Genomic DNA, 27,747 nt, shown 5'->3' with positions numbered 1-27,747 from the left:
TCGCAGCTCCCTAACTTCAGCTCCACCCTGGGCGCGCGGGACCCCTGGGGCCTGGGAGAAGCTCGCGCGTAGAGCGCCTGGGGATGCGAGGATCCGCAGTCACTATGGTAACCAGCGACGCCCGCAGTTCCCAGGCAGCCCGCGGCGGAGCCGAGAAGGCCCCGGGCCTCCGGCTGCGAAGAAGATCCCCGCGGCATGAGGCGGGAGGAAGCGGTGGTGGTGACCGCGGTGGCGGCGCCGGAGGCGGGCCGCGACGGGGAGCAGCCTCGGCAGCCGGCCGGGCTGGGCTGCGGGGCACGCGGGGAGCCGGGCGGCGGCCCCCAGGAGTCTTGCAAACAGTGTGAGTTCCCCGCTGGCCGCGCCCCCTGCGAGCAGGGACGTGGGACGGGTCGAACGCGTGAAAGGGGAGCTGGGGGGAACCGGGGTGAGACTCGCTGAAGCCGCGAAGGTGTTGGAGGGAGAGGGCAGAGCTGCTGTTTTGGCAAGGGCGGAGGTGCTGATGGCGCTGTAGCAGAAAGCCTCCTTCACAAAAAGCTACCTGAGCCCAGGTAGCCTCCAACCTAATAGGTAGTGGCGTTGGTCTGGAAGGTATTGAAAAAAAAACATATGTGTGTGTATATATAATTATAAAAATCTGTACTATATAAATTTGAAGTTTATATATGAGAAAATATAAAATTTATGAACATCTATATATATATATATATATATATATATATATATATATACACACACACACACAGAGAAACATGTGGATCATTTTTGCCAGTTCCTTCATTTTACAGACCAGGAGACTGAGGTCTAGACTGGAAGAAATGAAGTGACTTGCCTACAGTGACTCAGTCAATGCTGGAGAAGTACTTAAAACACTTAACCTCCCTGTCTTGGACTCTCAGTTCATCAGTTATTACTACCTGGTGCTTTTAGAATCTCACAATTACAGGCCACATTCTAACACATGGTTTCCTTCCTTGCCTTGCCAAACACACAAACAATATTCAAGTGAGTAAAGGCGGTTCTGGCCCAGAGTCATGACCAACGTGGCTGAAGCTTGAGTCGGCTCCAGGCCTCGGCGCTCATCCATACTGTTCCATGAATTTATATTTCACAGTCCCTTGTGCTCTACAGGTTTTCAGGAAGTGCTACGGAATGATGATGGGGAAATAATAAGCCAAAGAGGAACGCCAGCAGTTTCTGGCCCTTCTGCATCGCCTCCTTGATTGCCTCTCTAGAGACCAGTCTCAGGTTGCAGTGACCCCAGGAGGCAAGGTGGGGCTGAAACAGCTCCACGGCTTCTCTGCCTCAGGGGGCCACACACCCTGCTCCCCGGACACCTCATTAAGGAGCTGCAGAACCAGGGTCTCCTAGAGAAAGGGCCTTTTCCCTCAGCATCCGCCCCAATATGACTAGGATACCTCCTCATTCCTTTGATTATCAACAGCATGCAGAGGCCTTACCTAGAGCAACTAAATTCAGTATATTTAAGTATTCAATATATTTAAGTAAGTCCTTACTCTGACTTCAAGTTGTGTCTGGGAATTTTCCCATTAAAGATGTTAGAAATGAAAGGCTCTTTAGTCCTGTGGAGTCCTGTAGGAGTAGAAGGTAGAATTAATCATTCACTCATCAATTCAACAAATGCTGAGGCCTTACTACATGCCAGGCATTGGGCAAGTTGCAGAGAAGTGAGTGATGAATTAAGGCATGTGTCCAAACTTTGAGGACATCAGAAAGTCAGGGTCAGGGCATAGAGCGCTCTTGCCTCAGCCTCCCAGAGAACCTCCTTTTAGGGCCTCAACCTGAGTAGAGCCAAGCTATTCACACCCACATGAAGTACCCATTCGATTGTCAAATGTTTTCTGGGAAAGTCTTCTGTCTCTCTGCAGCTTCTATTCCCTAATCACAGATCTGGTCTGAAATATACACAGATGAAATGTGGGCCTTTCCCAGTAAAACATCCTTAAATTGTATGAAGGTGGCTCTTTGAACAGCCACCAAATCTTTCAGACTTCAGGTCATCTTTAAATTACTTTGTAGCACTCTCCCCATGCTGGCTAACCTCTTCCAACGTTCTCCAGTTTATTAAATCACTGAATCCAGTATTGTAGCTATGATCAGTTTAGGACAATGTGCTGGGACTATTACCTCCTTTGATCTGAACATTCTACTTCTATTAAATGGACCCAGAATCAATTAGCTGTTTCAGCAGGCACATCGTATTATTAATGCATATAACAAATGCAGTCTATGACATCCTTAGTTTCTCTTTCCCCTGTTGTCCAATTGAAAACATTTGATCCAGGCTTTTTTTTCTATCTGTTATTTATGCAGTTAATTTGTTTCATCCTAAATACAAGTTGTTATATTTATCCCCATCAGTACCATTCTATGAATTTAAGCACTTCATTCCAGGTATAGAAGCAGCCCTTTGAGTCCTGAGTTTAGCAAGTGTGTGCCATTCTCACAATCCGTGACTAGGCAGTTCCTCCCTATATCCAAATTAGCAAACTAGGTGGTAGTCCCAACAGTTCCAAGGACAGTCTCTGGAAGTCCCTGACCTGTCATTCAGTATCTTCGGCGTGGGTATTCTGCCTCCTACAAATACACTTTAACAAATGCCTTGCTGAAATGCAGATACACTGTGGCTATGACATCTTCCTAATCTAGCTAGTTTAGTAACTTGAGTTTGGGAATGTCAGGTAGGCATGGCTTTTAATTTTTATGGCCAGTTTAGTGATTTCTGAAAGTTACTTTCTCAACTATAAAATAGGAATAATTATATCTGCCCACAGTGTGATTCTGAGAAAGGGAAATAATATATGTAAGAAGCTAATAATATATGTATGGTAGCATCCAATGAATTATAGCAATTATTATTAACTCTTTACAAAAGAAAGCAGTTTAGTCTGGAATAATATTGTTCTTAGTAGTCCTCAACACTTAGGGATCACTGTTTCTCAATATCTGTACTCACAAGCCATCTGTTGGCTAACCCACTCAAAATGTCGGTAAAGATCAGCATCAAACTTCTATGTTAGACTTTGTAGATTTTTTTTTTCTTTTTTTCTTCTTTCCTTCTCTCTTTCCTGCTCCTTCCTTCCTTCCTTCTTCCTTTCCATCCTTCCTTCCTTTCCTTCTTGGAGCGGGGAATATTTGTCTATACTAAGCTCTTTGCTACTCTAATTTTTCATAGTTTCTCAAAACCTTTAGTGATTTCCTCTGTAAATTCTTGGAGCAGCAGGGCTGAAATTCATCAAGAGACTTGAACTTAGAGCAGGGGATCTCTTCTGTTCTACTGAACTGTTACAGGATTTTCTTCCTTCTTAACCATGTTTCTTAAACCTTTTTCTGCCTTAGGACCATGATTTAGCCAAAAAACTTGAAACCAAAGTTAAGCTTGAGTAAAGCTAACCTCCACCTCATTTTCCTATGACTCCTAACTTTTGGGAAACAAAAATGAGATGCAGAAAGTATCTAATTCTACCTTGATCGTGTCTGAGGGTGTGCTTGAGTCTTCATGACCAGGAGGGACCCAGGACCACAGCCAGAGGCAGTAATCTCTTACCCCATTTGGGCCAGTCTGTACACAAGTCAAATCTATTCACTTGTGTTTTTTATTGGTTAGTCTGGGAAAGATGAGGCACCTGCTGTTGTGAGTTTAAAGTCACATCTTAAATAGCTAAAGTATTGGGTTGGTTAGGTTTTCCATGGTTCCTTGCATTGAGCTGTTGAGTATTACGACTAGAGCTACTGGTTCCCTGACATTCGCAAGGCTGTGTTGGCATCCATGCACAAGAATGGTCTTTGAGCTCCATCTAATGTAACAATGCTGAGTTCTTCTTGAACACACATTTGGTCTATTACTATGCCAGATTCTGCTCAGGGACTTTCATGAACTGAACAGAAAACATCCCTGCCCTACGGTATTTATGGTCTTATAAGGAAGACATATATTCAACTAAGAGTTGCATAAATAATGGCATACAAAACAAATGAAGACATACACAAATTGTAATAAATGAAATGAAAGAAAAGAGGAGAGTCCTATGCAAAAAAGTATCCTGGAACATTTCCAGATTTTAGAGTCAGAGAAAGCTTCCCCAAAGAACTGACCTTTAAGCCTAGACTAGAAATTTGAGTAGAAATTACCCAGGCAAAAATATTAGGAGAAAGGCAGTTCAGGCACAAAATAGAATGTACATAGGCTTTGATGTGGGAATGGACAGAAGGGCCTCAATGGAGCCCAGAGAGCAAGAGAGATGGGCTGACAGGAAAGACTGGGGAGACAGTGCCAGGTAGCACAGAACTCTGGGGGGTGAGCAGAAGAAATATTGCTAAGGTACTTAGAAAAAATAAGCCAGTCCTCCACAATAGCAGCGATGTCTATAGGGCCAGGCTTAGAGGCCAGGAGAAAGTCCTATGTCCATAAGTAATCCACTACTACAATTCATGTCTACCTCTCAAAATGATGACTCAATAAGGCTGAGGTTGTTCTGTGCTGTGTAGCTGGATTGTAGGCTCCATGGCCACACCTGTCTTATTCATTGCTTGTCCTCTGCCCCTAGCCAATGCCTGGCACAGAGTAGGTCATTAATAAGGATTTATCGAATAAATGAGTTTTCTTGAAGCTAATGAAAGACACTCCATGTATTTCTTCCTAACGCCTAAAATAGATATCTGACACTTAACCACACAAGTTCAGGAATTATGTGAAAGTGTAAAGTCCCAAAAGAACCAGAAAGGGATCTTTCCAAAATAGAGTTGCAGGGTGAATCATCTGCTGTTTGTATGGAGGGATGTGTCTTTTTAAGAAATAGTTATTCATGTAGGTATAATGGCTAGAGAGTTTGCCATAATTTATGATAAATAACCAATTTTATTAATGTCTTTATAGGGAAGAAATTCTTGTATTCTGAGCCACATAAGAGAATTAAGGAAGTACTAGAAGAAGAACTTTATATTAAAAGAGATGAGTGCCACATTAAAAATCCACCTGCAGGTAATCTCAGTGACAAATGAAGCATATTTCTGAAATGAATATGAAATTACCTATTTGATGGTAGAGTGATCATTTTATTTATTACAAAACCATGCCTATCAAAAGGAAAATGGATCCTTGGGAACTTCTTATTTTTATAATTTTATCATTATAACTTACAATTAAAATTTTTATAATTATCTTGCCTGTGTCCAAATGAGCTTATATGTACAAAAAATGAGCTAGGTATCAGTACCTACGTTGCTGTCCCACATTTTTAGTGGAATTATTTCTATTTAATGAGAAGTAGAATTTTTTCTAAGAAAAGCACAATAGCATCTTCAATCTTTATCAATATAAGTGTGACCAATAACAGTGGTTCCCAAAGTTTAGATTTCATCAGAATTCCCTGGGAACCAGCTAAAAGCATATTGCTGGGACCCATCCCTAGAGTCACTGGCTCAGTAGTTCTTGGGTGGGGGGTCAGCAATTTGCATTTCTACCAAGTTCCCAGTTGGTGTTGAGGCTGATGATTCAGGGACCCAATCTGAAGATCACTGACCCAGAAGAATCGAAGTCATTTAAATAGGTCAAATCATCCAAGGATTTTATTGTGTGTACATGTAGTTTATGGGTTGTCTGTCTAGGCATTGATAGTTCATTTGAGAAAATCATATGCTCTAGAAGCCCAGAATCCCTCACAGATTTTTAAAGTAGGCTCCACGCAGCCCAATGCGGGAATTGAACTCACAACACTGAGACCAAGACCCAAGCTGAAGTCAAGAGTCAGACTTAACTGAATGAGCCACCCAGGCGCCCCCCTCGCAGATCTTATTTTGAAACTACTAGAGTCCCTCCTTCTCATGATGCCTTCTCAATGATTACAAGGTGCACATATCACACTTTTCAAATCATCAGGTTTTTATTGCAAACCTCTTGGGTACCAGCATTCCTAGAAGAAAGAAAGGAACCATAACACATGACTCTTGAACTCAGAGAACTTGACATTTTCTGAGGAGGAGGAGGACTGTTGAATACCCAGCGGCTCGGGCCCAAATTCTCTAAGGATTCCTAAGCGCAGATGCTGCAGACCTAGAAGTGCATTTTTTCCCCCAACTCTGACGTATTTGCCCCCTTTCCATTGCAAAACCAGCCATGCAAACATGTTAGGCCTTCCGTATTGCCCATTCTTACAAAAGGAGAGACCAGCAAAATGGCCAATTTTATTCATACTGTGTCTAGAAGGAAAATACGATGTTTATTTTGTACTCTGTGAACCGATGCAGAATGACTTATGAAATTGTTTCTCCGAATCCAAGTCTACATGTACTATTCCCTAGTGGTTAAAAAGGGTTTAAGTCTTATACTAGTCTATTCTGGGGTTACTTTCATTTATACACATACAGATTTATAACTTATATATCAGTTAGATGGTGTATTATTCTTATTGAATAATAATAATTTTTCTAAGCAATCTTTTCAAATGTCCTTCATATAAAATGGAAATACTTGGGCTACGTTTTCATAACATCCACCAGAGGTCGCACAGAGGTGCTCTTTTCGCCTAGAAAATCCTTTAAAGCTGAGAGTAGATTCTGTAAGGTTAGGTTTTAAAGGGGCTTTAGTTACGGAAAACAAGCTACTAATCTTTTTTCTTTTTCTGTTCTTTTTTTTTTTATTATTCATTCGACAGAGATAGAGACAGCCAGCGAGAGAGGGAACACAAGCAGGGGGAGTGGGAGAGGAAGAAGCAGGCTCATAGCGGAGGAGCCTGAGGTGGGGCTCGATCCCATAACGCCGGGATCACACCCTGAGCCGAAGGCAGACGCTTAACCGCTGTGCCACCCAGGCGCCCCTCTTTTTCTGTTCTTAAAAAAATAAATTAAAAGGCTGGACAGCCTGTGTCCTTGGCCACAACAGGGAGCCAGCACCTCGAGAGGAGGCCACGCCTCCTGCGTACTCTCGGCGTGGGCAGCTCTGGGCCAGCCACTGAACTTTCTATTGCAGGATTTTCGGACACATAGTCCTTTAAATATATGATGAAAGCTGGGGCTCCTCTTTCTGGAGAGCACAGCTTGTCACTTACACACAGGAATCTGCATAGAACTTTTAGGGACTTGTCTGGCTCCGGTGGCAGCTCTTCCTGGATGTTAAGAGTAAGTACACTAGACCCATTATCTCCACTTCTCCACTTCTTATTTACTCCTTCACCCATTGCAAATAGGCTTTGGTTTCCCCGACCCAGGGAAACTGTTCTTTTCCAGATGGTGAATGACGTTCCTCGTGAAGGTCAAATCAGATGATCTTGAAAGTCTAATACAATCCAGAAACCCATCAAACTCAACTTCTCTGCCGCATCTGACGTAATTGTTTACTCCCTCCCTTTGAAAACACTTTGTCAACTTAGCCTCCAGGTCAGCACGCCCCAATCTCCTGGTTTTGCTGGTACGACTCCCTGTCGTCTTTGCTGGCTCTCCCTCCTCATCACCTCTAAACTTTGGGGAGCTCAGTCTCAGGCCCTTCTCTTCATCTATATTCACTCCCTGAGTGATCTCATCCAGCCCTGTGTGCTAACAACTCCAAAATTTGTATCTCTAGCCTCTGCTTTTCCTGTCAAATCCCAAAAGCCTATTTAACTTCCCACCTGGATGTCTACTAGGCCTCTTGCCCTGAACATATCCAGAACAGAATTCTTGTTCTGTACCACTCTTCAAAAGCTCTTCCCCATTTCAGGAAAGGGCATCACCATTCACTCCGTCGCTTATGCCAAACACCTAGAAGTCAAATCTTCAAACTTCATATCCAGTCCCTCAGCTAATCCTGTCGAATCTACATTGGAAACACATCCTAAATCACCCCAACAGCAGCCTTGTCCAAGCCCCCATCATTTCTTGCAAGCTCAGAAGTAGCATCGTCTAGCACCTTCTACTGCTGTCCCCACAGTCCATTCTCTGCACAGAACCCAAAGGGATCTCTTACAACATAAATCATCGTACACCACCTCTATGTTCAAAATCCTCTGATGGCTCCTTATGATTCTTGGTCTAGATTTCAGTCCCCTTATACTGTTGTCTCACCTTTCTGAACTCAGCTCCTATATTTTCCCACCCCACTTTAGTCATACGGGTTTCCTTGATGTTCTGGAACATGCCAAACCCATTTTCACCTGAGAACCTTTCCACTTCCCCTAGACCATCAAAAGTCTTTCTCCCTCTTCAAGTTTCAGCGCAAATGTCACCTTCTCAGAAGTAACCTCTCTCCCAGGTTAAAGTAGAAACTACCCATTCCCCTAATTACTCTCTAATCTTTCTTAAAAAAATTTTTTTATTACATTATGTTAGTCACCATACAGTACATCCCTGGCTTCTGATGCAAAGTTCGATAATTCATTAGTTGCGTATAACACCCAGTGCACCATGCAATACGTGCCCTCCTTACTACCCATCACCAGTCTATCCCATTCCCCCACCCCCCTCCCCTCTGAGTCCCTCAGTTTGTTTCCCAGAGTCCATAGTCTCTCATGCTTCATTCCCCCTTCTGATTACTCCCCTTTCTTTATCCCTTTCTTACCCTACCGATCTTCCTAGTTCTTATGTTCCATAGATGAGAGAAATCATATGATAATTGTCTTTCTCTGCTTGACTTATTTCACTTAGCATTATCTCCTCCAGTGCCGTCCATGTTGCAGCAAATGTTGAGAACTCGTTCTTTCTGATAGCTCAGTAATATTCCATTGTATATATGGACCACATCTTCTTAATCCAGTCATCTGTTGAAGGGCATCTCAGTTCCTTCCACGATTTAGCTATTGTGGACAATGCTGCTATGAACATTGGGGTGCATATGGCCCTTCTCTTCATTACGTCTGTATCTTTGGGGTAAATACCCAGTATTGAAATGGCTGGGTCATAGGGTAGCTCAATTTTTAACTTTTTAAGGGACCTCCACACTGTTTTCCAGAGTGGCTGCACCAACCTGCATTCCCACCAACAATGTAGGAGGGATCCCCTTTCTCCACATCCTCTCCAGCAATTGCTGTTTCCTGCCTTGTTAATTTTTGCCATTCTAACTGGTGTAAGGTGGTATCTTGACTTGAATTTCCCTGATGGCTAATGATTTTGAACATTTTTTCATGTGTCTGTTGGTCATCATTGGAAAAGTGTCTGTTCATATCTTCTGCCCATTTTTTGATTTATTTGTTTCTCGTGTATTGAGTTTGAGAAGTTCTTTGTAGATCTTGGATACCAGTCTTTTATCTGTAGTATCATTTGCAAATATATTCTCCCATTCCATGGGCTGCCTCTTAGTTCTCTCTAATCTTTTATGCCACCTTCTTCTTTCTGCTTTTTTTAAATCACAACCTGAAATCATGTATTTGTCTGTATACTTCTTTATTGACGGTCAGTCCCACAAGAACATAAGCTGCATGAGGACAGGGGCTTTATTTTGCTTACTACAAATCCTCATAAAAGGTGATATAGGTATATAAGATTCCCATTTTACAGATGAGTAAACGGACATTTTGAGAGGTTTCTACTGTCCGAGGTTATGCATTAAGTAAGTGGCAAAACTGGATTCCAAAACTCAGGCCTGATCCCGAATCCCATTGGCCTTCTATGCACTATCGTGTTTCCACCGATGTACTATGACCAAGTCCCGTGGGTCCTGTTCTGCCCTTGAGATTTCTGCACCATTTGACATAATTGATGGTTCTCTCCTTAAACCTTGTTTTTTCCTCAAATTCCTTGACACTAAAATGTCCTTTTTCTTCTCTTCTCTGGGTATTTCTTCTCATCCTCCATTGAGAACTTCTTTTCACTCACCCGCATTCCCAAATATTGATGCCTACCAGGGTGTTACCCACAGTCTTCTAATCTTGTTCTATTGGCTCTCCCTGGATCATCTCAGCTATTCCCATTGTTTCTACCACTACCTCACTGTGATATGTCTGTATCTGAAGTCTGTGTCCAGGCTCAATTTCTCTTACTGGATGTCCCATAAGTACTTAAGGTCAACATGTCCAAAATGAAACTCATACCTCTCCTCGACTTACTCCTTCCCATATATCATCCACCCAAATGCATGACGTGGCATAATGTCCAAGTCCAAAACCGCAGAGCCGTCCTCCATACCCGCTCCAGCTCAGCACGCCTTACATTTAACTAGGCTGTCAGGGGTATCTTAGTTTGGCTCAGGATCCCAAACGGTTGACCCCTATGCCAGGCTCATCTTGCAAACATATAGACATATTTATTTGTTCTGCATTGTTTTTTTTTAAATATGTGAACCAGTTGTCAACATTGAAAAAATTAAGGCTTTTTACATATGAATCTAGATTTCTAGATTATCTTGGGTGAAGAGGGGGGAGGGAGGAGAAAGAAAGATGTGACAGCCAAGTTGACGTTCACATGTGGCAGCAGAGACTGGAGTTGGCTTACGCTGCCCTAGCTGGCCTGCCCACTCTGTTACCCATCCACATGAAGGTCCCTAGCCAGGTGGGGCATATCACAAACTCTTCGTGTTCACCCTTCCACTGCAGACTTCCTCCTCTCATGGTGGAACTAGGAAAAAAATGCGTTTCTCTTCTATCCATGTCTCCAACAAAAGTGGAAAAAAATAAAAGGAGTAGAAGAGCCAATTATTTCTTACCCCTGGCCTGCTTAACTAACTTGTATTACCTGCCTGGCCTTTCTATATATATATTTGTTTAGTGACTATGGATAAACAGTATGTACTATTTCTTGGATATACCCAAGTCTATCTGAATTCGAGGGACCCCAAGGTATATGCATGTGTCCAAGTGTATTTGTGCAGCAATGTATGCATTAACCGGATTTGTTTAAATTTTTAAACGGTCAAGTCTACATTCCTGCACAACAATCTGATTGATGAAAGTGAGATTTCAGTAAGTGTCCAGACTGGATTTTCCCTCAACCATTGATAAAGCACCAAAACACTGGGTCCCATAGGAAGTATGGGTGAACTTACCAAAAAGCTTATACCATCTATTAGGAGGGGGATTTGTCTGAAGTTAAGCAACTGAAATCATAGCATGTTTTCTTTGTGACAGAGCTAATGAGGACATCATGGAAGTGCCTGGAAACAGTGGACTTCAGTTCTTTCTGTGCTTTCCCCCTTTTCCTTTGGTTGAATAAAGTGGTATAAGATCAAAGTTTTCTTTTTCTTGGGTTGAATGAAATAAGTAAAAAGTCTGAGATTCATTAATTAGCTTTTATGGATGGTTAACAGAGCAAACATTACATTTCATCTGGGATATTTTTGTTTGGGTGGCAATAGGGAACTCAGGAAAAAGAGCTGTTGGTCTTCTGGGACCTTCAGCTAAATGAGATCCTACCTACTCATGTGGTTGTGTTGTGACGGCAGTTAATAAGACATCGCCTGTAAGGACATTGACATGACCAAGATGTTCCAGGTGGTTGTTACCTGACACTTGGATCTAGGGAAGGGCATCGGTGACCACAGGAAAAATGAGCTGCCAGGCCCCTAAGCCCTCTCCTCTGGGATTTGGATTCCTTCCTGGCTCCGGATGCAGAGAAAGGTGGGCTCAGTGAGAAGCACTGGAGACTGGGGTGAGGGGAAGGATAGTGGAGGGTGTCTATATATATATATATATGTATATACGAACACACACTGATGATGGTAATAGAAGTATTAATAATACTACTATGATTATTTTTTACAGTTTTTACAAATTATCTCTTTCAGTCCTTGCAGTGACCCGTGTTCTTATTATTCCCATTGTGCAGATCTGGACGCTGAGGCTCAGGGAGTTACAGTGACTTGTCCTTTGTCACACATAGGCTTGTCAGGAGCTGACCTCCTTGCTCTTAGCCGTTGGGCTATACAGTCTCTTCTGAAACATAAGCTTATGTTTTCCGAGAGGAAAAAAGACTTGAAATTGTACTGGTAGCAAATAGTATTCTCTTCAGTAAAAGAAAGGTGGGCACAATCTTTTCCAGGTTCTGCCTCAGTTTAGGTTCAAACCTGAGGCAGAACAGCCTTCAGAGGCTTTACGCATTCCTGTCAGATACGGACAGGGTCTGGGAGCTACTCAAAAAGGTTCTCATCATCCCGACACATAAATGCCATTATCTGGCCAAATCTTCTGTCAGATGCAAATGGGATTTCGGGCCACTTATGGAACTTTCTGGATAAGTAAGAATTTAGCTAACATCATCATTGACATATTCTTAGTGATTTCCTGAAGATTTTCCCCTCCTTAGAACTTTTTAAAAAGAAGAGGTAAGCTTGTGAGACTTGCATTATCAGACTATTGTTTTCATCTTACCATTTATCTTAAAATTATTTCTACATTTCTGAGAACTTTTATAGAGGACTTTGTGGAAATTCATGTTTTAATTTGATGTTTTCAAATTGCAAGAGCTTTTATATTTTTTCTGGCTGAAACCTGCAGAGGTTCTAGTAATCATGAAAATTTTGATTAATAAACTTTACTAGTTTTCTCTTACACAACTTCTCTTTTTTCAATGAATTTCAAAAGTGTCCTGCTCTATCCATGACTTTATGTCTACATGTCCCTGAATGCATAAAAACTTAATTTTGAATCTGGTTTATTTATTACACTTAGTACCAGTTTAGAAAATGTAAAAGATCGCTCAGCAAGTGTGGATATGTTTGTTATTCATTAATTCATTCAACAAAAATATTTGGTGTACCTACAATATAAAAGGAATTTACTAGACACCAAAGTCATGTCAAGATAATTACAGAGCCTAGAAGTCACCAAAGATAAATTTAAATTACTTACATTTTTCTCCCTGTGGTCAAATCTCTGACCGTGTTTACACAAAGGAGACACAGGTGATATAGCTCCAGACTGGCTTTTCAAGCTCCAGTGTTCATTACTCAGAGTCAGACACAGCTGAAGGAAACAAAAATATTTTTGAAGGGTGAGCTTATCTTCCCTGAAAGATCAGGCCAGTTCCCCCTGGCTAAAATTTCTAGCATCAAGTCATGGTTTAGTAACTTTACATTTCAGGATAAAAACACACCTAGAAAGATCGCTGAGTAGAAGGGGTTGGGGGCAGAGAAGGGAAGAGAAAAGGCTCTCCAGAAGATTCTGGCTTCCAGAAGGGATTTAGTTCCTTTCTCTTAGCTTTTCTCTTGTTTTGCCACTCTTTCCTTTACAGGTTGTGTGCCAACACTGTGGCCTCCCTGGCTCTCCTCCCCTCTTTGTCTTTCTTCTGCCTTCTGGAATGCACATGCCCAAAACAGAGGGAGTTGGATTTCTCTTCAAAGAAGGTGCTCCGAAGGACATTTGGGCTTCTTTCCTGACCTCTTTTTCTCCAGTTGAACATACCACCTTCTGTAATTTCTTCACCCAAACATCACATCAAATCAAAGTAGTGCTGTTTTTTCCAGCAACCTCTGTTCCTGAGTACAGCAAATCCTTATGCATAACTATATTTTGCTTTTACTTTTCTCACGCATTTCTGAGCAACTACATTTACATTTGAGGTATTTTCCCTATTAAGTTGTAAACTTCCAGATATTCCTGGATTCCAGATTGCCTCTGAAAGAGCACAATTTGATTAGATTAGTGTGGCTTTTCTAATTTAATGTGGTTTTTCTACATAGTTCTGCCTCCTGATTTCAAACTGTTTTCCATTTACCAGCACTTCTCTCAATGTGGAACAAATCTAAATCCATTTCTATGGTTTCTTATTGGGGGTTGTACACAGGAGGCATTTAATAAATATCTTTGGACTCCTAAATCTGGGAGCCTATTATCCAGAGGCTGGAAAGCAGCTCTTTTCTGTCTCCAGACAGGATAGAAGAAGAGGAAACTGGCTGGAAGGGTGGGGGAACGATTTGGGTTAGATATAAGGAACAGCTTAAACTTTGTAAGGTCTTGACAGAAGGGGATTGTGGAGACTTCCTTGAAGGTCTTTGAGGAGACGGGAAGAAATAAACTTTGCCAGACAGCTTCAGCTATTCCATTCAGGAGTGGGGAGGGAAAGACAAGTATCGACGTTCCATTTGAATGGGTCAGTTCATTGCTCGTGCCTCTAGAAACAGAATCCGAGTCCATGCTTGGACAGGAAAACCATTGTCCCTGTAAAAATAATAGCTACCATTTATTGAGTACAGAGCCCTTTAAATCCATTTCATCCAAATCCTGTAATGATTATTTGAGCTAGATATTATCGCCATCTCAAAACTGAGGAAACGGAGATGTGGTGTGTTCAATAACCTGACCAAAGCTATGCAACTGGCAGGTGGTGAAGCAAAGACTGAAAGCCAGATCCCCTCTGAACCCAAACACCATGTCCCTAATCACTATACAGTCCCGAATCCTTTAGGGAGGAATCAGAGGTGAGCGTGGATACCAGTAGGTAGCCTCGGATCCATGGAGAATATTCGGGCATGATAATTTGCAGCTTCAGAAATGGTAAAAACAACGTATTTAACTAACCTGAATAACCTTACGTGACTTGGGTCACAGTTGTCTACATGACAGATTTTCACCAAAAGCTTGTTGACTGACTCTCAAGAGGTAAATAAGTGCTTTTAGGATACGGAGGACAATCCAGTGCAGATGAAAGCTAAAACAATGCTTCCTGAAGGGTATCAGGACTTAAAGCTACGATTTGGTTTGTATCAATGCACAGACATCGTGTTCCGCGTATTTGTCTCTGGTGTTTTCCAGTGAGCTTGTTGTTTTCATTCAAGGAGGGATTAAACCGCATCTAGTTCAGGATTAAGAAGTTGTGGTCCGTATATACAATGGAATATTACTCAGCTATCAGAAAGAATGAATTCTCAACATTTGCTGCAACATGGACGGCACTGGAGGAGATAATGCTAAGTGAAATAAGTCAAGCAGAGAAAGACAACTATCATATGATTTCTCTCATCTATGGAACATAAGAACTAGGAAGATTGGTAGGGGAAGAAAGGGATAAAGAAAGGGGGGCGGTAATCAGAAGGGGGAATGAAGCATGAGAGACTATGGACTGTGAGAAACAAACTGAGGGCTTCAGAGGGGAGGGGGGTGGGGGAATGGGATAGACGGTGATGGGTAGTGAGGAGGGCACGTATTGCATGGTGCACTGGGTGTTATACGCAACTAATGAATCATCGAGCTTTACATCGGAAACCGGGGATGTACTGTATGGTGACTAAAATAATATAATAAAAAAACATTAAACCGCATCTAGTTCAATCTAGTTCAGTCTTTTAGAAGATTGCTGAATGTATTTGATGAATTAATATGGTAACTTTTGGTTATATTGTCTTCGGAAATATTTGTACTTTGAGGAATTAAATTAGAATCAGTTAAGGCTGACCTCATGAAGTGTCTATATTAACTAATTTATTTCTGATCCTTTTGTGTTTTGTTGTATATGTTTCTATATTGACTTTTCATCTATATCTTCAGGGGCCAGCTAAATGAGCTAACAGCACTATAGAGGTTTAACTGCCTATGGAATATTTGAATGAATGAACTGGAATAAGAGATTAAACAAATGCTAAAGACTTTGGGTGGTTTGATTAATCAAACAAAATAAACCTCCACCCAAATGACTGAAAAAGTAGTCAGCCAGTAAAGACTTCTAAAATACATTGTGCTGAAAAGGAACTAAGCTAATAATTGTCATCTTGCTTCTGAAAATATTGACAGTGGCCCTGGAAGGGATTTGGAGCATTAAAAGGAATCTCCCTGTGGGAGGCTTGAAGCCAGGACTGCCGAGCAGAAACAGTTTGCTGCCACAAGCCAAGTACTACTATTCGAGGCACGGAGGGCTAAGAAGTAAGATCCTGATACTCTTGACTTCTACTGAAAGCCCTGAGTGTGCTGATTAGCTCACAGCCCAGTGGTGTATGCTTTATTTCAAGTTCTCAATCAAAATGCAATCTTCCTCTCGTTTGTTTGTTTGTTTGTTTGTTTGTTTTGAAGATTTGATTTATTTATTTGGGAGAGAGAGCACAGCCGGAGAGGGAGAAGCAGACTTCCCACCGAGCGGACAGCCAGATGCCGGGCTTGATCCCAGGACCCTGAGATCATGACCCGAGCCGAAGGCAGACGCTTAACCGACTTGAGCCATTCAGACGCCCTGAGATGTAATCTTCTTTTGATTTGCTTCTCGCGAATTACTTTTAGCTTAGCCGCATTACCTCATTATGGAACTTAAACAGTTAACAGTTCAGCTGAGCAAATTACCCCATGGATACAACAGAAGTTCATGCTCTTGAGTTATACTCCGGACTCTACTTTTTATACACAGAAGCTTTCTGGCACACAGCCAGCCCGGGTGGTGAGGAATCCTGCACTGCCCCTCTTTTCCAGCTCTTCGCTTACCAGTGGAAATGAGGAAAGAGGGAGGTGAGGGAATTAAGGAAGAATCAGGCAACTACTTTGCCTGGCTCCCTGAATTTCTCCCTATTTGAGGTAAAGGCCACCCAGCTGGGCCCAGCACACTGTTCCTCACAGACATAAGGGTTGGAACAAAATATTACTCATTCCTCACTGTCATAACCGGTGCCTGGTGGGAAATTGGTGGCAGGATGTGGAGAACGCAGGGATCTTGGCATGGAAGCACACAGAGTGTCCAGATACTCTCTGGACCTGAAGTGGGGTATACGGATCCTAAAAGTTCTACAGTTGGGACGTTATCCTGGGATGAGAAGAGAGAAGTGGGTAAATGCCAATCTTGGGTAATCTTATCCAAGAAAAGACTCGTAATCGCAAATGCTATATCACACTTACTATTCTAGGTCCTTCATGTATCATGATCTCTTTAATCTTTACAAGAATCACGTGAAACAGATACAATTCACTTTATAGATTAGGAAACTGAGGCACAGCAAGGTTGAATAATCTACCGAGAGCCACTCAGCTAGGGAGAGGACATTCTGAGACTGGAACCCAGACAGCCAGTCTCCAGTGGCTTTTAACCACTAGACAGTATTGCTTCTCTGAGCCAAACTGTGCCCAAGAGCTGGGGGGTCTGTTGAACCTAGAGCGGGGTGAGAACTCAGAAAAAGTGGCACAAAGAAGAAGGGTCTCCCAGAAGGCAGCCTCTAAGATCTGAATTCAATAGGGAGAAAATATAGTCACTAAGAGACTGAGTCACTTGGTCAAACAAAGAAAAAAAAAGAAAAAACTTGTTACTGAAGGGATTCATGTAGCAAAGAAGAACCAGTATGGAGATTTGGGTTCTCTAATAAAGTAGGATAGCCACCATTTACTATGTGCCGGGCTCAACAGTCAGTGTTTTAGGTAGCTATGTAATTTGTATGATCACATAAGATGAAAGTTTTAATCTCCATTTTCCCAGTGAGGTAACTGAGATACAGAGACATTACATTACTCAAGATCCTGTGTCTAGTAGGTGGTGAGGCCAGAACTACAAACCTGTGTCCCTGAGACAATGCTCTTAACTTCCAGTAGCTTCTAGTCACTGGACAACAAGGGTGTAACCAGTGGGGGTGGTAGTTAAATCCGCACAAATGCCAGGGCTGAGGGGATGTGGGGTTAGAACGATCCTGGGAGACGACTGCACTCAAAATCCACAAAGATAGCAGTGTCCTGAAGTAATGGTTGATTCAACTCAAGTCTGGGCCTCTTGCCCATCGGGAGCTGTTTATTTCAACTTTCCACCCAATTTGTCAGGTTCTAATTATAGTGGGTAAATTCATCATTCCAAGAAAACTCCCAAAGCTATTTATTTAAAAAATGAATAATTTTCTAAATGCCACATTATAAGACTGGTTTGAAGAACAAATTACCTTCATGTGAAGACGTTAAAGTCCAATAGATAACCTGCTTCATCAGGTGGGATCGTATGATTTTAAAAAATACGTGTTTGACTTTGACAATTGCATTATTTTTATCCATACAATTTAAGAGAGACTCATTCATTGCTCCCACTCATTTTTACCCATCCACACTACCTTCCTAGCAGCCTCTAGGCCTCTATCTATAGCTCATGTCAAGCACTTACGGTGATCATGTTATAAACTTTTTTTTTTTTAAGAGAGAGAGAACATATGCATGTGAGCGGGGGTGGAGTAGTATGGAGTGGGAGGGGGAGAGAGAGAATCTTAAGCAGGCTCCACAACCAGCACGGGGCTGACACAGGGCTTGATCTCACGACCCTGAGATCATGACCTGAACTGAAATCAAGAGTGAGAGTGAGACGCTTAACAGACTGAACCACCCAGGTGCCCCAGCAGTGATCATGTTATAATATTTAACTGCTATAGTTATATATCTTAGCTTCATTTCTGTAAGTTATCAGCTGCATTTTGCCATATGAACTCCTACCATCTGCTCTACGAATCACAACTGATCAATCTACACGAATCAAACTGATAACGAAGAATTAGGCTTTTCTCATTATCAATAAAAAAACGCAAGGCACAGAAATATCATAGATGAACAAAGTCCACGGATAATTTTTAAAAATTGATCAGCAGTGATTCATACACTATCAGAAACTCCAGGAAAGCATGAACTGTGTCTCCTTCACTAACCACCATGCACTTAGCATGGTGCCTGGCACCATAGGAACTCAATCACTTTTTGTCATGAGGATGACCAATGAATGACGAAACAGGAAGTGTATGTTGGATGCCTACTATGTCCGAATCCTCTTGCTGCTAACCCACATAAAGCTCTCCCTGCACAAAAGTATATGGTTTTCCCTACTTGTGTCTGCTAAATTAAACAGAATGTAAACAATAGAGAGAAAAGCAATGGAACCTATTGATTTTAGTGTTTTAGTCATGAAAAGTTGCATATATTGTATATACACCTTAGAACTGATGCTTTCAAAGACAGGTTTTCCATGGATTACAGTATTTCCAGGAACTTCTCCCATAAAGTATATTTCGGCTAGATAACTCAGCCAGTCCTCATGGCCATCTTTTGCCTATTCACTTGAGGACAGTCATTGTAGTTGTGATTCTTCCAACATTTAATACCCATTAATTTAAAATTTAAACTTAGAATCACAATCATCTAATTTTAGTTTCTAAAACACATTTCTGTTAGAAACTACGAAGCACCCGCTATCTTCCTCATACTAACAAGTTGCATTCCTTTCCTTCTGTCATTTCCTTCTTGTTCTGTGGCATATAATAACAACTAAAGTTGTCTAGCCCAGTACTTCTCAAGCTTCAATGTGTCTACAAATGATGTGGGTATTTTACTAAAATTCAGATTCTGATACAGTAAATCTGGGGTGGGCTCCAGGATTCTGCTTTTCTTTTTTTTTTTTTTTTTTAAGCTTTATTTACGTATTTGAGAGAGGGCATTCATGTGCGCATACACACAAATGGGGGAAGAGGCAGAGGGCAAGGGAGAGAGAGAATCTCAAGCTGACTTCCCACTGAGCATGGAGCCCGACAGAGGGCTCGATTTCAGAACCCATGAGATCATGACCTGCGTTGAAATCAAAAGTTGGATGCTTAACCAACCGAGCCACCCAGGTGCCCCTAGGATTCTGTGTTTCTAACCAGGTCCCTGGTGATGCCGATGCTACTGGTCGGGACATGGTACTCTGAGCAATCGGGGTCTGGAAGACTGAGTAGTGGGTTCTTCAGTTATCTGGATCACATGGGTGTGGCTTTTATATTCTGCTCTACCCAATGAAGTACTGTTGGGAACATAAATCAAATTTAGATTAAAATGGGGTTGGGATTAAAGAACATCTCCCCAAAGTAAAAACTTACTGATTTGTTCACTGTTTTCTTTACTCTAGGATAAGATGAATACATTTCTCCATTGAGAAGACGCTTCCTCCTCCTGATGTCTGAAAAACAGAACCCAAGCTTGTTTCACAGTTTAAGATGTATTAAAAAAAGTCTATTCTTATTATTGGTATTAATTTCTACCTATAAATTAATCCAAGGCAATGAAAGGCTATTAGTAAAGTTTGCTAAGCACCTGGAAACAATGAAGAATATTATACTTATTTTTAGTTGGCACATTTGAAATACATTGAGTTTCTAATTAGCTTATTTTATTAAATATGTGAAACATGATAGAACAAAGGCATGTTTATTGAGTCTTTACTTCAAGGTAAGCATTATAAACCCTCTCTATAGTATAATTATGTTCATCCATTGGAAAAAAAAATAGAGGTGCCTGGCTGGCTCAGTTGGTAGAGCATGCAACTCTTGATCTCAGGGTTGTGAGTTCGAGTTCCATGATGGGTATGGAGCCTACTTAATTAAAACAACAACAATGATTTATTTACAAATTTATTTATTTACAATTTATTTACAAATAAATAAATTAGTGAATGAAAGATGTAGATGAAACATCTCTGACTCAGAGACAACCATTTTAATGCTAGTTTTGGTAGAGCTCATCATTTCTCTAGACTTTGTCCACCAAATAGTAAGGGGCCAGGAAATTTATGGAGATCTAAAAAAGGATTTTACTAATACTACTGAATTAAAAAGAGGTTAAAAGGAAGGGGGGAAATATTCTCCGCCACCTCTTGTCAAAAGTAATACATGTGCAAGTATAGAAAAGCTGGAAAACAAAGATGTAAAGGGAAAAATATCTAGAGTTTAATTCCCAGAAACAAGCCCTGATAACATGTTGATAGGTTTTTATTCTTTTTTCCTATGCATATGTTTTATTTTACGTGTTTGAAGTCACTCTGTGTTGGGGACGCCGGGGTGGCTCAGTCAGTTAAGCGTCTGCCTTCGGCTCAGGTCCTGATCCCAGGGTCCTGGGATCGATCCCGCATTGGGCTCCTGCTCACGGGGAGCCTGCTTCTCCCTCTGTCTGCCGCTCTCCCTGCTTGTGCTCTCTCCCCTCTCTCCTTCTCTCTCTCTCTGACAAATAAATAAATAAAATCTAAAAAAAAAAAAAGAAAAAAGTGAAATCACTCTGTGTAGTATATACATTTATTATTCCTTTTAATATAACATCATAAAATTTCCCATTCATTAAAATATAACTTTTTTTTTTTAGTTGAAGTAGAGTTGATACACAATGTTACATTAGTTTCAGGTGTACAGCATAGTGATTGGACAACTCTATACATTATGTTATGTTCACCACAAATGTAGCTACCATCTGTCACATGCAACAGTGTTACAATACCATGGGCTCTATTTTCTATGCTGTACCTTTCACCCTGTGACTTATTTATTCCCTAACTAGAAGCCTATACCTCCCACTCCCCTTCACCCATTTTACCCATCCTCCCCTCTGGCAACCATATTAGTTTGTTCTCTGTATTTACAAGTTTTTCTTTTTGCTTTGTTTATTTCTTTTTTAGATTCCGCATGTAAGTGAAATCATACAGCATTTGTCTTTCTCTAATATATTTTACTTAGCATATTATCCTCTAGGTCCATCTCTGTTGTCACAATGACAAGATCACATTCTTTTTTTATGACAGAGTAATAGTTCATTATATATATATATATAATGAATATGTGTATAATATATATAATAGTTCTTTATATATATGTGTTGATTACATATATTGGTTATTGTAAATAATTCTGCAATAAACAAGGGGTGCATAGATCTTTCCAGATTAGTGTTTTTTCAAATATAACTATAAAATTACATTTAAAAATCATATGTACTAAATTTTTGCATTTATCACTCTATTATTTGGACATTTGGGTTTTTTCAATCTTTCATTTTGTACATAACTGTCGTAATAGTTATTCCTGGCCCCTTAAAAAATTCTTTTTCCCAGTATTCTGGTTATATATCTTTCATTTTCCTTCCTTTCTAGGCTAAGTTCATCTTAAAACTTCTTTCAGTTCTCATTTCTCAAGTTCATTTCTCAGTTTTAATGTAATAAATCAAGTCAAGTTAACAAAGATTTGTTGACTAGGTATGTCCCTTCCCTACTTAAAAATATTTACACTGTGCAACAGTCAATAATCTCTTAAGTCAAGATCCAAACTTTTCCAGATTTAGTATAAAACTTTCCAGTCAGTAAATGCACCCTAGAAGAGAGCCTACACGTAAGCCAATTCCAGCCACCACCATGTTTATGGAACTCTCTCCTCACTGGCTACTTCAAAAATGGTGCTGTGGGCCAGTGGCTAAAATTGGACAGATTACATTTTAAATTAGTCAAGAAATACAACACCTCAAACCACCTGGAGTTGGGTAAAGCCTTCACTATTTTTATAAATCTAAAATCTCAACCTTCTAAAAACTCTTGCCATCACCTTTTTTGCATGTTTATTAGGATGCCACACAAAAAGTATAGTGGGTGGGGAGTACAACTTTTATTCATCAGTTGAAATGATGTCCTGTTTGCACTTGAACTCCCAGTGTGGCTTTCAAACTCATACACAGAGATTTCCTTCCTCATTTCCACTCTACTCCTGCCCAGTAAACAAACTCCCCCTTGTTTATTCTCAACCTTGCGGCCTGGTGCTCTGCTTGAACCTCCCACTTCCTGATCAGCTGCTGACACCACCAAGGACGGATCTCATGGCTCTGTTTCCTTGCTGGGGTTTCTGTCCTTATTCTACTTTGGGGTCCTGGTTCCTTTTGTGGTTAAATTCTGTTCTTCATTGCCCCAGTGTACATCTTCCCAAATGGATTCCTGTACAGGGTTTTTCGTGCCAGCATTATGCATAATAGTGAATATTTGAATAGTGAATAGTGAATATTTGAAACCATCTAAATGTCAAATACAGGGGATGATTTAAAAAATTATTATAGGAAGGGCTCCTGGGTGGCTCTGTTGGTTAAACATCTGCCTTTGGTTCAGGTCATGGTCTCAGGGTCCTGGGATCATCAGGAGTCTGTTTTTCCCTCTCCTTCTGCCTTCCCCCCTTGCACTCGCTCTCTCTCAAATAAAGAAAACCTTTTAAAAAATTTAAAAAATAAAAAATTATTATATGATACAGCTCTTTTTTTATTCAATAAGCATTTTTAAAAAATTAGGGGCGCCTGGGTGGCACAGCGGTTAAGCGTCTGCCTTCGGCTCAGGGCGTGATCCCGGCGTTATGGGATCGAGCCCCACGTCAGGCTCTTCTGCTGTGAGCCTGCTTCTTCCTCTCCCACTCCCCCTGCTTGTGTTCCCTCTCTCGCTGGCTGTCTCTATCTCTGTCAAATAACTAAATAAAATCTTTAAAAAAATAAAAATAAAAAAAAAAATAAAAACTCTTTGAAAACCAGAATTACAAGGTCACTTTTTTAAAGTGATAGAAATTTATAGCAATCTTAAATCAATAACCATTTTAATACTTCTTTTTTAAAGATTTTATCTTTAGGTAATCTCTACACCCAATGTGGGGCTCAAACTCATAACCTCAAGATCAAGAATCATATGCTCCACTGACGGAGCCAGGCAGGGATCTCCATTTTAATACTTGATGAAATATACTAGAAGCATTCCTTCTAATGACAGAAATTTAAAAAAAAAAATTTTTTTCCCCTTAGAGTTGTTTGCAGCTTGCTCATGTTTAGTTTTCATTTTGTATGTTTCTGACCCAAAAAGTCTTTGAAGTTTCTAAGTTCAGTCTGAAGAAGTTGTTGTAGGGTAACTTGATGTCATAGGGCTCACACCCCACTTTCTTTTTTTTTTTTTTTTTTTTATTTATTAGAGACAGCCAGCGAGAGAGGAAACACAAGCAGGGGGAGTGGGAGAGGAAGAAGCAGGCTCATAGCGGAGGAGCCTGATGTGGGGCTCGATCCCATAACGCCGGGATCACGCCCTGAGCCGAAGGCAGACGCTTAACCGCTGTGCCACCCAGGCGCCCCCACACCCCACTTTCTAATTTGGCCAAATAGTCCTGGCATAAGTACCTGTGAGCCACACAGATGATAAGATTAGAAGTGGACTATAAAGAGCCAAAATGACTGGAAAAAGTATTTGTTGCACAAGATGGAACAACATTTTTTGGAAAGAAAACTTTTCAGTCTTACTTTTAAATAAATTTATCTCCTGGTTTCTCTTTTTTTTTTTTTTTAAAGATTTTATTTATTTATTCGACAAGATAGAGACAGCCAGCGAGAGAGGGAACACAAGCAGGGGGAGTGGGAGAGGAAGAAGCAGGCTCATAGCGGAGGAGCCTGATGTGGGACTCGATCCCATAACCCGGGGATCATGCCCTGAGCCCAAGGCAGACGCTTAACCGCTGTGCCACCCAGGCGCCCCTCCTGGTTTCTCTTGTTAACACATTATTTGTTTTATGTTTTTGTTTTTTCTTTTTAAATAACAGTACTATCACTTTCCAAGTATTTTATAGCTGTCTGTTGTGGGGAGGGTCGGGGTCTATCAGGCAGATGACCTCGCTAGTGCTCATCAGGTGATTCTGGATTGAGTGGTTGCAGGTCACCTTCCTGGGAGAGGCAGACCCTGCAACGAGGTCAGATGTGAAGTCTTGGTTTGCTGATGTGGGACTCAGTCATAAGTGACTCCATGTTGGGCTCATCGCTGTTTGTTTGTAACAATCTTAACACCACACAAGTACAATTTAAGACCTCATGTGCAACCTGATGTGACATGACATGAAGCATACAGCTTTCTAGGAATGTCCTTATCAAAATGGTTGAGTGTACTCGAGCCACAGGTAACTTCTCTTCATAGGAAGTACGAGATGGGGAACAAGAGAAATGACACCAGGGGGAGTCACAAGACAAATCCAGAATGTGCAACACAGCACAGAACAGCTGACCCAGTTTCTGTGCAAGTCAATTAATTATGCAAGTTTAAATGTTGTGGGGGACTACTTGAGATAAAAAGAGACTTAACAGACACAACAACAACATGTAACATTCAGACCTTATTTACATAACTGTTTCAAACAATCCCTGTTAAAACAGAGAACTTTGAGACAATTGAAAATAATTTAATTTTAATTTAAAAAATTTAATAGCATTGTGGTTATGTAAGAAAATGTCTATGTGTTTTTAAGATGGACACTGAATTACATAGGAGTGAAATGACATAACATAGAGGATTTACTTTATTTTTTTATTTTTTTAAAGATTTTATTTATTTATTTGACAGAGAGAGAGGCAGTGAGAGAGGGAACACAAGCAGGGGAAGTGGGAGAGGGAGAAGCAGGCTTCCCACTAAGCAGGGAGCCCGATGCGGGGCTCGATCCCAGAACGCTGGGATCATGACTTGAGCCAAAGGCAGACGCTTAACGACTGAACCACTCAGGCGCCCCGAGGATTTACTTTAAAACATATCAGAAATAAAAGAAAGAAGCATATGTGGGCAATCTTAACACTTGTTGAATCCTCAAGGGAATTTGGGGTTCACCCTATTTGTTCTACTTTTTTCTATATTTAAAGTTTTTCAGGGGTGCCTGGGTGGCTCAGTTGTTAGGCGTCTGCCTTCGGCTCAGGGCGTGATCCCAGCGTTCTGGGATCGAGTCCCACATCAGGCTCCAGTGCTGGGAGCCTGCTTCTTCCTCTCCCACTCCCCTGCTTGTGTTCCCTCTCTCGCTGGCTGTCTCTCTTTCTCTCTGTCAAGTAAATAAATAAATAAAATCTTTAAAAAAAATAAAGTTTTTCATAATAAGTTGTTTTCAAGTATTTAGATAGAAGGAAACATTCTTTATGGAGACAGTAGGAAGGCTGAGGGAGTTCCTTCCTTGGTCGTCTTTACTTATTGAAGAACAAAACGAGCACAGGAGTTAGAGCCCTCTCCAGAACTGTTCAGCTCATAAAGAAGTTCATTCTTCCAAGAGCTGCCCCACCACCCCATCCCTGACTCCCCACCCACCCCCCACCCCAATCCACTGACCACCACCACGCTGGACTCTATTCTAGGCCATACCTAATTTCACCAGGGTGGACAAAGCCCAAGATGGCCCAGTTGGATTCTTGCTGCCAAAGATTCAAAATTGAAATTCAAGATTTGCCCATCAGTCTCTGCTGTCAGAGAACTCTGGAACCAGGGAATACTATATTCTGCCGAGTGACCTGGAGAAATACAGAGAGCTGCTCTAGGAGGGTGGGAGTGGGGATATGAAGAAGAAAACGGAGCAGGTGCAGCAGTCTGACATGTTCTTTGCCCAGAGGGCTGGCTGCAGTCCTCCTCTTGGGCTCTATGCGACCCACTTCTCACGTGATAGTAAATTATGTCCAAGTTAGCACTCTCTCATGGGCTGGCCTTGGGTAGAGATGCCAAGGCCTTAGCTGGTAGTGAGTGACAGATGAGAGCCTGGGAAATGTTCATGGTGGAGGACGTTGCTGGAGACTGTTCCTCGGTGCAGGGGGCCTTTGGCCTCACAGAAGGGTTAAATGTCTCATTATCATTTCAGGAACTTTCTGTTAGATAATTGTTTAACTTAATTATATTAGCTTTTTTTACTATCTTTAATAAAACTCCTTATAAAACAAAGTGGGTCTCAGGGCGCCTGGGTGGCTCCATTGGTTGGGCAACCGACTCTTGATCTCAGCTCAGGTCTTGATCTCAGGGTTGTGAGTTCTAGGGCCGTGTCAGGCTCCATGCTGGGCATGGAGTGGAGCCTACTTAAAAATAAAAAATTAGTAAATATATAAAAATTTTTAAAAAGTGGGTCAATATGAGTCTCAGTTCTCACATGATAATAAATTGTGCCCCCCACCCTGCCTTCTTCTGGTCTAAAGTTGCCTCCAGTGAGTCACTGTAACTGTAACTAAAAGAACCCTTGCTAATACAACTGCTTTTCATTTTACCTGGCCTAATTATAGTGCTCGCTTGGAGCACGTGTGTGTGAGCTAAACAGCTTGCCTCTGGTTTATAATTCCACACCTCTGTAACTAAGAGAGAGAGAGTGGAAACTACTGTGTGGAGAGACTCATGTCCACCCCCTTCCCCCAGCGGAAACTTGCTTCCCTTTTACTTGAAAAACTTCCCCGACAAAACCTGACAAACCTTGTCTAATTAATCATAAGTAGAGATGAGAGAGTTGCAAAGACAGGTGGCCTAAAAGAACCTTCCACTCTGACAATGCCACTCGATGAATGCGGAGGCAGCAAAGGACAAGTGACAAGGCAATTGAGGAAGTGTTCTAGAGGCCAGGGGGCAGGGTTACTGAAGACCTAACACATCTCAGGTTCTGGTGTCAGCCCTGGAACTCCTTAGGTCTGGAATTGCTCTAAAGCTGCAATTCACCAGGCTGGATTGAACGTGAGAACTAGCTGGTCCTCCAAGGACAGGAATGTCTGTCTCTTTCTTCACATATGCCTCATGAGCCTGGCACATAACTGGCATTCAATAGATGTTATTGCATGAAGTTACAGCTTTCGGAGGTTAAATTTTTTCGAAGATTTTTATTCATTTATTTGAGAGTGAGAGAGCATGAGGGAGAGAGCACGAGCAGGGGGGAGGGGGAGAGGGAGAAGCCGACTCCCTACTGAGCAGGGAGCCCAATGCAGGACTCAATCCCAGGACCCTGGGATCATGACCTGAGCCGAAGGTAGCTGCTTAACCAACTGAGCCACCCAGGTGCCCCCTTTTGTAGGTTTATAAGCCCGAACAAGGTCTGACCCTAATGTAGCCTTCAATGGTTAATGCAGGACAATTCTCAGTCCTGTATTGTTTGGAAAAAAGCCAAAAGCTCTACAAGCTGACAATGACAAGGGTATCATGCCAAAGTATATCAAAGTGAAGAAAAATGGAAGTATTTCATCTTTCAAAGGAACACAGCAAATCCTGGGACCGTCATATGAAAATCTTCTGACAACAATCCGCATCACTCTTTCTCAAACTCTGGACAGGGCAGTGGGGCCGCAGAGCTGCAAGGGAGCTGAGAGGCGAACAGCTGTTGAGTGGTGGAAGTGA

The 27,747-nt window shown here is 41.5% G+C and overlaps 1 protein-coding gene across 1 annotated transcript; it reads left to right on the top strand.

Annotated features, from left to right (window-relative positions):
- Window positions 1-195: 195 nt before the first annotated feature.
- C16H11orf97 (chromosome 16 C11orf97 homolog) lies at window positions 196-27,747 on the top strand. The gene is made up of 5 exons (XM_045790834.2): window positions 196-340; window positions 4,895-4,999; window positions 15,645-15,773; window positions 15,860-15,887; window positions 27,483-27,747. Exons 1-5 carry the CDS (start codon window positions 196-198, stop codon window positions 27,745-27,747), a joined length of 672 nt encoding a protein of 223 aa, XP_045646790.2.

The sequence above is a fragment of the Ursus americanus genome, chromosome 16, assembly GCF_024610735.1.
Source record: "Ursus americanus isolate L20-20 chromosome 16, mUrsAme1.1.p, whole genome shotgun sequence".
Classification (NCBI taxonomy): Eukaryota; Metazoa; Chordata; class Mammalia; order Carnivora; family Ursidae; genus Ursus; species Ursus americanus.
Note: the sequence above shows the minus strand (reverse complement) of the source record. Positions and strands in the feature narration are given on the sequence as shown.